The sequence below is a fragment of the Calidris pugnax genome, unplaced genomic scaffold (genome assembly GCF_001431845.1).
Source record: "Calidris pugnax isolate Ruff unplaced genomic scaffold, ASM143184v1 scaffold47, whole genome shotgun sequence".
Lineage (NCBI taxonomy): Eukaryota > Metazoa > Chordata > Aves > Charadriiformes > Scolopacidae > Calidris > Calidris pugnax.
In genome coordinates this window covers 1,128,056-1,137,964 of record NW_015090809.1, presented here as the reverse complement: position 1 = coordinate 1,137,964, position 9,909 = coordinate 1,128,056, and the positions used below count along the sequence as shown (strand labels likewise).

General features: G+C 49.2%; 1 protein-coding gene and 1 long non-coding RNA gene across 2 annotated transcripts in view; one reads left to right on the top strand and one right to left on the bottom strand.

Annotated features, from left to right (window-relative positions):
- The window catches only part of ARHGEF5 (Rho guanine nucleotide exchange factor 5), a 45,699-nt gene extending 44,663 nt beyond the window's left edge, over positions 1 to 1,036 (bottom strand). The window contains exons 1-2 of the mRNA XM_014938392.1: positions 1,030 to 1,036; positions 338 to 711 (exon numbers count right to left, since the gene is read on the bottom strand). Of these exons, the coding sequence (XP_014793878.1) occupies positions 338 to 711; positions 1,030 to 1,036 (381 nt within the window). The remainder of the gene's footprint in view (positions 1 to 337; positions 712 to 1,029) is intronic.
- Positions 1,037 to 1,495: 459 nt separating this feature from the next.
- Positions 1,496 to 9,909, top strand: LOC106885887. Its single transcript, XR_001411523.1, has 3 exons — positions 1,496 to 3,659; positions 7,097 to 7,220; positions 9,129 to 9,909. It is a non-coding gene; the product is annotated as an uncharacterized LOC106885887 (long non-coding RNA).

Genomic DNA, 9,909 nt, shown 5'->3' with positions numbered 1-9,909 from the left:
GGCGGCCCTTCCTCCCTCCCTCCCTCCGCACCCACACCTGCGCGGCACGGGCCCGGCAGGCCCGCCGTCCCGCCTCGGGAGGGGCGAGCGCTCCCCTCCTCCTCCTCCTCTTCGTCCCCCCACCTCGGGTCCTAAAATGGTGGAGCCCTCCCCTCCTTTCTTTCTCCTTTCGTTCTCTTTCCTCCCCCGCACGCTCGGCTCCCCGAGCCTGCCCGCCCGGGAAGGAGCCAAGCCGCCCCTCCGGCCCGGGATCCGGCGCCGAGGCCCAGCGCCTCACCCAAGGGAAAGACGGTAACGCCGCCCCGCCGGGCCCCTCACGGCTCGGCCCCCCTTTTACCTGCTCACATCGCCGGGCCGGGGCCAGCCTCGCCCCTCCGCGGTGCCCCCCGCCCTGGGCAACCGGCCGCCGTCTCCCCGCCGCCCGCGGGGCCGCAGGTATGTCATGGGTGCCGGGGCTCCCAGGTGAGCCGGGCACACCTACAGGAAGGCAGGCGGGGACGCCCTGATTGGCGTGCGGGGCGCAGCCCGGGCCGACGGCGGCGGCCGCGCTCCGACGGCACGGAACGGAACGGCACGGCACCGGCACGGAATGGCACCGGCACCGACACCGACACGGCACGGAACGGCACCGGCACCGGCACCGGCACCGACACGGCACCGGACAGGGCCAAGGCGCAGCCACCACAAGCGGCGCCGGCCCCTCCGGCCGCTCTTCGGACCCCACCGCCCGCCCCAGCCTGAGATTTTTTTTTTTTTTTTTTTTTTTTTTTTTTTTTTTAATAATAATTGCAATGTTGGGGGGGAAGGAGGAGGAATAACTGCGTTTGGCCCGGGTTTGAGGAAAGGTTGGGGGAGGGAAGAGCTTGGCCTCCAGGAGCGGGAACACCTGAGCTGCTGCTGCTCGCAGGACCCCTAGGAACAGAGGGGCTTTGTCATTTATTTATTCATTCGTTTCTTTCTTTATTTATTCGAATTTTTCTTCATTCCCCATGCCTCTTCTTTTCTGGCTCCCTAAGGTCACCCCTTAACTTTGCATACCTGGGCTCTTCTGCTTTCTATTTCTGCGTCCAGTTCTGGGCTCCCCAGTTCCAGAGGGACAGGGAACTGCTGGAGAGAGTCCAGCGAAGGGCAACAGAGATGATGGAGGGATTGGAGCATCTCCCTGGTGAGGAAAGGCTGAGAGAGCTGGGACTCTTTAGCCTGGAGAAGAGAAGGCTGAGGGGAGACCTTATTAATGCTGACAAGGATCTCAAGGGTTGGTTGAAGGAGGATGGAGCCGGACTCTTCTCAGTGGTTCCCAGTGACAGGACGAGGGGCAACGGGCACAAGCTGGACCATGGGAAGTTCCACTCCAATGTGAGGAAGAACTTCTTTGGGGTGAGGGTGGCAGAGCCCTGGAAGAGGCTGCCCAAGGAGGGTGTGGAGTCCCCTTCTCTGGAGATCTTCAAGCCCCACCTGGATGCTCCTGAGTGATGTGCTCTGGGCAACCCTGCTTTGGCAGGGGAGTTGGACTGGATGGTCTCTAGAAGGTCCCTTCCAACTCTGACAATTCCATGATTCCTTCCCCCCGGCCCCCAACAGGCAGCCGGGGTGTTAAGGAAAGGCGGTGGGTGTCGGGAGAGTCATCGTCACAACATGTGGTGGAGCTTTGGGATCCTTGGAGATCCCAGGATTGCGTCCTGTGGCATCAAATAAATAATTGAACACCTGGATTCAGAAGAAATTGAGCGGGATGCAGGTAGAAGAAACTCTGTAGGGTGTATTAAAACTTGTGAATCCACAGCTACCATTCTCGGGCATCCTGTCTCTCCGAGGTACACAGGTAAATATCCTGAGGAGCCCTTCCTGCATCAGAGCTTTCTCTGGTTGCTGTGCTCAGCTGTGGACTGAAAGGAGACAGAGTATCTGTTCCTAATAAAGGAAATTCAGTCCCCAACTGCCGGCTTGGCTGCAGCAATAGGGGCACACGTTCGGTAGGGAGACTCCCCCCGTGAAGGAGAGTGGAACAGAGCTTGGCAGAGAAAAGGCATGAGTAAAGGGAAAGAAGAAAAGGGGAGACATCTAGATACAAGGCAGCATGTGTTTGGGAGTAGCAGAGCAAAGGGAAACCCTGACAAAAGGAAACCCTGACACAGCTGGTGATTGTGATCATAAAAGAAGGGGAAAATTCAGAAATTTTGGGAGTTTCATTCAGTGGCAAAATAGAGTAGGTTGCTTGGTTTTCTCCACTGCCCCAGTGTTTGTTATTTGCAGCATAGATCCCTGTATTTGCCTAAAGAAGTACAGCACTTATGTGAGAATGTGATTTACTGCAGTACAGATCTTTGCTTACAAAGAACGCAAGGTGAGCAAAGAATTAAGCTGGACAGGTGGCTGACAAAGAAATCACCTTTATTATATTTTTTCATCACCTCAAACTGATATCCAGTGCCATCTCTTTGCTGAGTCTTTTTTTTTTTTCCTGATCGTTTCCCGAGGCTTGCAGGTGTGTCTCCTCCAGGACGTGCTCTGAAGAGTTCAGCCAAAGAGAAGGGGGAGCTTGTCCCAGCCTCCAGAAGAACCCTGTGCCCCACACCCAGGCCATCCTCACAACCATCCGGGGTCTCCCAGGCAGGAAAACTCCCCCCAGAAGCTGCACACTGAAAGCTTTGACCAGCCAGTGACAAAATCCTGCTCATGCTTGCTCCTGCTTTCTGATTCAATTAATGCTTTCATTCCTTTGTGTGGATTAATTATTTCATCATAGTGGATCAGCTTCTGCAGTCGAGATTCCTGTTCCACATCGCTGCGTTTACATTCAACAGAGAGGAGAGGGATGTTTCAAATTCCCACGAGGCAAGAGACTGGGGAAATCAGCTCTGGATCCTGTCTCTCTTGGTGCTCAAACCTCTGGGACCTGACATAAATAGGCGACGCCTCTTCCTACTCTATTTTCTAAGTTCCTAGCAGCTGGCAGTGGGACAGCCTGACTGGAAAGTGGCACCTCTGTCCTCCAGAAAAGGACAATGTGTTGTTTAAGAAGGGCTTAACCTTTACCTCTCTCCTTGGCACCTCCAGCAGCTGCTGAGGCAGTTTTCTGTTTGCTTTTGTGAATCATATCCTGAGGTACCTTGCTATCCCTGCCCATTGCACAGAGAGTTTGAGCTCCTGGCTTTTCTTCATGCGTTACGTAGGGTGAAGAAGCACCCAAAGTCATAACGTGCAGCTCTCAGTATCACGATGTCTCTACCCTTCTGTGGCCCGAGCTCTCCTTCCCTAACTGGGTGGGAACTGGACTCCTAACTTCTCTGGGGACCCATGCAAAATTACTGTTAAGGTGCTGCTTCTGCCAGTGGCGTGGAAGAGAGGTGGATGGAGAATAGTTGTGCTACAGAAATCACTGAGGCTGGCCAACACTTCTGGAGATCATGTAGCCCACCCCTCAGCTCAGAGTGGGATCAGCTGGAGCAGGCTGCCCAGGACTGTATCCAGTCAGGTTTTTGATATCTCCATGGATGGAGACTCCACAATCTGGGCTACCTAGGCCAATTTAACCACCCTCACAGTAAAAGCAAGGATTTTCTTACGTTTGGGATGTCTGCACATCTGGAGCACTGCACAGTGCAAGCAGGAGAGGTCCTGTCCCATGCCAGGAGTGCTTCCACTTCTTCTGTAGGAAGGTGAGCTACAGTGAGTCAGTGGCTTTTTGACCAGTAGATCCCACAGCATGGGAGTCCCCTCCCAGCAGGATGAAAGTTGAGAGCCAGCATTAGTGGGAAGCAGGCAGAGGGTAGCACAGAGGTGTCCCAGGTGGACTGGGCAGCAGCATCAAGAGCAGGGTCCTCCTCTACCCTGATGTGCTCCTGCTTCCTGCAGCACCCTGTACTGCCCGAGCGCTGTGAGCTCGGTGGGCTGAGAGGCAGTTTGGACACTAGCCTTCTACTCACGCTTTCTTTTCCTGTGTAGGCATCCTCCTTGAGAACCTCCCATCCAGCTGGAGTCCTCTGTTGTCCTCACCACTCCATAGCAGACATTATTCTGAGTTTAATTTCTGCTGTACGCAAAGCACACAGTTGTAAACGTAAAAAGCCAGGTAGACAGCAGGACAGAACCTGGCAGTTTTAGTAACTCTTGGGTATGCTGCTGACATGTCAGAAGCATCACAGGGGGGTCTGGGTGTCTTCTTAAGTTTAACTGAATCATCTGGTGAGCCGTCGCTCCTTGGAAAACAAAATAGCTTCCCTGGGTGTGTTTAGCAGCTGTACTTTCCTCCAAGCAGATGCCAACCTGTGTATACGGCAAGAAAAACCTTTGTAAGGATGGAAAGAAACAGAACACTGAGCTTGTAAACTGAGCCAAAGTAAGTTTATACAAGCAGCAAGTGAAACACCTGTCCCCAGTGAGTTAGGTCCTGGCTGTTTCCTTCATTTCCTCCAAGGCTTGGTGTGAACATCCAGCGGTAACAGTCCTTCTGAAATTCAGTCGTCTCTTTTCCTGCCCCTTATTTATAGCTTGCTGTCAGCAGTTAGCAGAGTCCCAGCATCATTGTGGATCAAAAGCTGGACATGAGCTGGCAATGTGCTCTTGCAGCTCAGAAGGCCAACTTAAAGGGCTACATCCTAGGCTACATCAAAAGAAGTGTGGCCAGCAGGTCCAGGGAGGTGATTCTTCCCCTCTACTCTGCTCTTGTGAGACTCCACCTGGAGTACTGTGTCTACCTCTGGGTTCCCCGACATAAGAAGGACATGGACCTGTTGAAGCAAGTCCAGAGGAGGGCTACAAAAGTGATGAGAGGGTTGGAACACCTCTCCTATAAGGACAGGCTGAGAGAGTTGGAGTTGTTCAGCCTGGAGAAGAGAAGGCCCCAGGGAGAACTTATTGCAGCCTGCCAGTACTTAAAAGGGGCTTTTAAGAAAGATGGGGACAGGCTTTCTAGTAGGGCCTATAGCAATAGGTGTGGGCTAATAATTTTAAACTAAAAGAGGGTATATTTTAAACTAGATATAAGCAAGAAAATTTTTACCACAAAGGTGGCTGAAAGTCTGGAACAGGTTGCCCAGAGGGGGTGGTAGACGTCCCATCCCTGGAAACATTCAAAGTCAGGTCAGACAGGGCTCTGAGAAAGCTGTTCTGGTTGAAGATGTCCCTGCTTATTGCAGGGGAGTTTGGAATAGATGACCTTGAAAGGTCCCCTCCGACTCAAACCATTCTATGTTTCTGTGATCCAGTACTGCATTTCCACAGGCTCCTCTCCAGCATACCAAGAGAAGTGCAGACTCTCCGAGGCCTCAGCACAGCTTTGGTCCCACAGGTCCTGTGCTTTTGTTGGGTTTCTAGTTGCTGGCACCTTATTGAGCTACAGCAGGTGCTGGAGGAAAAAAAAAGTCAGATTTGCAAAATTCACTCACGTTTTTTGTAGAAGGCTCCAGGGAGACCTTATTGCAGCCTGCCGCAGGCTGAGAGAGTTGGAGTTGTTCAGCCTGGAGAAGAGAAGGCCCCAGGGAGAACTTATTGCAGCCTGCCACACCTGGAGTACTGTGTCTACCTCTGGGTTCCCCGACATAAGAAGGACATGGACCTGTTGAAGCAAGTCCAGAGGAGGGCTACAAAAGTGATGAGAGGGTTGGAACACCTCTCCTATAAGGACAGGCTGAGAGAGTTGGAGTTGTTCAGCCTGGAGAAGAGAAGGCTCCAGGGAGACCTTATTGCAGCCTGCCGGTACTTAAAAGGGGCTTTTAAGAAAGATGGGGACAGGCTTTCTAGTAGGGCCTATAGCAATAGGTGTGGACTAATAATTTTAAACTAAAAGAGGGTATATTTTAAACTAGATATAAGCAAGAAAATTTTTACCACAAAGGTGGCTGAAAGTCTGGAACAGGTTGCCCAGAGGGGGTGGTAGACGTCCCATCCCTGGAAACATTCAAAGTCAGGTCAGACAGGGCTCTGAGAAAGCTGTTCTGGTTGAAGATGTCCCTGCTTATTGCAGGGGAGTTTGGAATAGATGACCTTGAAAGGTCCCCTCTGACTCAAACCATTCTATGTTTCTGTGATCCAGTACTGCATTTCCACAGGCTCCTCTCCAGCACACCGAGAGAGGTGCAGACTCTCCGAGGCCTCAGCACAGCTTTGGTCCCACAGGTCCTGTGCTTTTGTTGGGTTTCTAGTTGCTGGCACCTTATTGAGCTACAGCAGGTGCTGGAGGAAAAAAAAAGTCAGATTTGCAAAATTCACTCACGTTTTTTGTTTTATCCCTTGAATACAGCCTTATTATTGACAGGGGTTTGGGTTTGTCTCCATCTGAGAATCTGCTTCAGTGACAGTCATGGATGCAGTTATAACGAGGAACTCTTACTGTTGTCTGGCAGAGCTGTCACTTGTCCCAGGAGTTCAAGAGGCTATGGAATTCACTTAGACAAGTACTGATTTCTGGGATCATTCCCATAATTGGCTCCAGCATATGTCCAGGTATAAGTGGCTGTGCCAGAAAGGATTAGGAAAATACAGAACTGGGCAAGTCCTTCAGGTGATGTGGCTAGAGATGCTTTCCTGTGCGAAAGTAGTTATAAAACCACATTGCTGACATGATCTGAGTTAATAACAAAAGCCCTGAGACAATAACCCGTATTGTCAAAGAGCATGTACATCCTGAGAAGAGCAGCCACAGAACTGAAATGGGCTTCCCTCGTTTTGTCCTCAGGTACTTTCTTTCCTGGGAATCCCATCTAGCCTGCAGCCAACAAGTGACCTAGACACAACACTGTGTTTGCTCTTAAAGAACAAAACCAGGAGCAAAATAATCCACTTTAATTATAGTTGTTTATAATCCTTATTCAACCTCATCCATTTTTATTTATTTTTTTTTCACGCAAAAAACAGTAAGGACTCTTTGTCCAAATGGGTACCTACCTGTGTGCCATGGAGTGATAGTTTTATGTCATGATGAACTGTGTGCCAGTTTCTGTGAAGATCTGCTGTTGGTAGGATGGGTTAAGAATGAGCGGCACATTTAGTGTGTTGTACAAATTTCTTCCAAGATAATAGAAGTGGTCTTTCCTGATGGGCAAATTTGGGCCATTGTCCAAAATGGTTTGCTTGCTAAACCTCACTTTCTTACCAGGTGCTGCCAGGAAGATGTCAACAAATGGAGAAGACTTCAGACTGGCAGTCAGAGACAAAGGCTGCTGTTAGAGACACGAGGGTAAGGGCTTGTCTGGAGAGTCCCTGCCTGTCAGTGACATAAGGTACCAAAAGCATATTTTTACTTGCATACATCCATTTAGCCTGATCACTTGATTATAAGCTACTGCCTGTTTTAAAAGACAAGAAGGTGGTTCTTTCTTTGTGGACGTTGACCTGGCAGAGGCTGATGGGCTTTCCCAGTTACAATCACAAGCAAGAAGCTCCTTTGAATAGATATTGGAGGGAAGAAGGAGCTATAAATAAATGGGCTGTGTTCTCTGAAGCAGTTACCCAACCTTTACCAATACATACTGTGGTCAAAGCAACCTGCTTCCAGCTCACCGATAGTATCTGGCAACTCAGTGACCCCATTTCCAGTGAAAGAGTGGTAAGCTTTTACATTTTTAGGAAGATTTTTCCTCAAGCCAAAATTTTTCCTCAAGCCAGAATTGCAGAAGTTCTATTTGATACACCTAATGCAATATGACATAACACTCCTTCCTGTTGAATATATGGCTTTTCAAGCCATATTCCCACCTGATTAATATATGGAGATCTCTAAGGAACTGCAGCTAAATAACATTAGTCTGAGATACACTTTTTTTTTTTTTTCTCAAAATGTAAAACTTGACCTAGTGCAGGGAAAAAATGGTTTATGACTAAGAACAGTAACAAGGGCATTCCTTGGTACTTTACACTGAATGTCCATATAGGTTTCTTTCACTGAGTAAGACTATTGCAATAGTTTCTGGCTTCTTGTCTGCACACATAAGGAGGTCCATGGGCTACCTGATAAGAAATACAAGACAATATCCTAAAACCAAAACCAGGTTAAAAAACAGTGCTGCATACTATTAGGATGGCTCCAAAAGGATCAAAGGACATTATGGAGAAAAAACACTTGTATTGAGGAATGAGCAGTCAGACAAGGAGAAAGATAGGAGAACATTTAGTGGGCTTTGCCTCAACTCTGTCATCAAAAGTGTTAATTCCTGGTAATCCAGAATACGCAACATTGGTCTTACTATGCAGAAATACCACAAACAATTTTTGAAAGATCTTAATGAAAGCTGGTTGTGCAAACGTTTCCAAACCGCTGTTCTTTTACACCAATTCACATAGGCAATTCCTAGCTCGGTTACAGTTTTGAGGAAATCTTTGGGCTTATGCTTTCTCCCCACTGAGATGCTACGTGCAAAGGATGCTCCACTTACTGCTTGTTCCTGGCAGGTGCCTCTCACAGACAAACCCTCCGCTGCAGCTCTCAGGAAGGCTTTAGGAGGCAGCTCTTCTTTGGTGATCTCAGATACATGTGGCCTTCAAAGATCCACGAGAAGGGGGCTGCAGCGCAGGGAAGCGGCAGCTTCCTGAGGATATTGCAAAGTTTGGTCCAGGTGGTGATGCTGCTGCGATGCCTCTGCAGCTATTGACTGGGAACCAGTTCTTAAGAGCCCCATCTTGAGCGTTGCCTCCCCTGAACAGTAGAATAATTGGCTAACAGCTTTGCTCTTGCATGCTCTTTATCTTCTGGGGCTCCATCCAGAGCTCAGGCTACGTGGCTGGAATTCGTAGCACTTTTAAAGGTATCATTTCCCCTCTTCACTCCTGCAGTGCTCTGCAAGTATTCTGTGAGTTTGACCTCTTGGGGTGGAGGAAGTCAGTGGAGATAGCAGCAAACAGGACTTTGCCACTCTTGTGTCCAGCCACCCTTCCTGCGGGGTGGCAGCAGAGGGGCAGGGAGGGCAGCCGTGCAAGAAGATAACTGCTTGAATTAGACACGACTAGATCCTCGTGCAAACCTGGATCAGATCCTAACGCTGGGTCTTGGTGCAGGAAATTGTCTCCCAGCCTGCTCCATACATACATCTCTCTCTTTCACCTACGCACGCAGATAATTGCTAGATTGGAGTCTCTGACAACTTCGACTTTTACCTGGACCTCACACACTGATGTTTTCCCTCCTTCCTTAGGACTGAAGAAACGCCTAAACAGAGAGGAACAGTGACAATAGCAATTTTCTCCTTTTCTCTTCTGCCAGCACCCTTTGAGTAGCCCAGGAGAAGGTTATTGGGACTCTTAAATTGCTTCCACTCCATTTGCCAAGGCAAGAACTTAAGCAGAGTCTTCCTCTGTACTTTTCTTACATATATATGGGTATTCATGGCAATAACTTGTTAGGGGGGGTGTGTGTGACAGTCAAAGCTCTCTGTAGAAAAGATGCTGCCAGCAAAATAAATTTGCTACCAGAACAATGAGAAAACTTCATTCCTCCTTTCTGCTCTCTTCAGATTCAGGTAGGCCAGTTATCCTGTGACCATTTCTTCAGGCTTTCTGCTCAACTGTGAGCTCTAGAAATTAATTACTATAAAGGAAAGGTAGAATATGGACAAAGTCACACCACTGTGAGCTATCTTATTCTCGTCGAGAGCTGCTCAAAGAGTGAACTGACTATAGTTAGGAAAATTGAGCGTGGAGAACAAAAATGAAAAGAGGAAGCATGCTGCCTTCAAGGGGCTTGCCAGATGGTCCTCTGGTTCAGCCTGAAAGGTTTGCTGTGTAGGAGCTGGGTACAGAAAGTACTGCAGAGGCACATCTGCCCAGCACAGGTGGGAAGAGGACATTCAGAAACCTCCCTCTGTGCTTGAACCAGCAGCTCTGCCTCTGCCCCAGCCCCATCCTACCCATCCTTACTCACTCGGAAACCACTCTGCTAGAAAGTTACTTCTTCGTAGCCGAGATCCTCATATGATA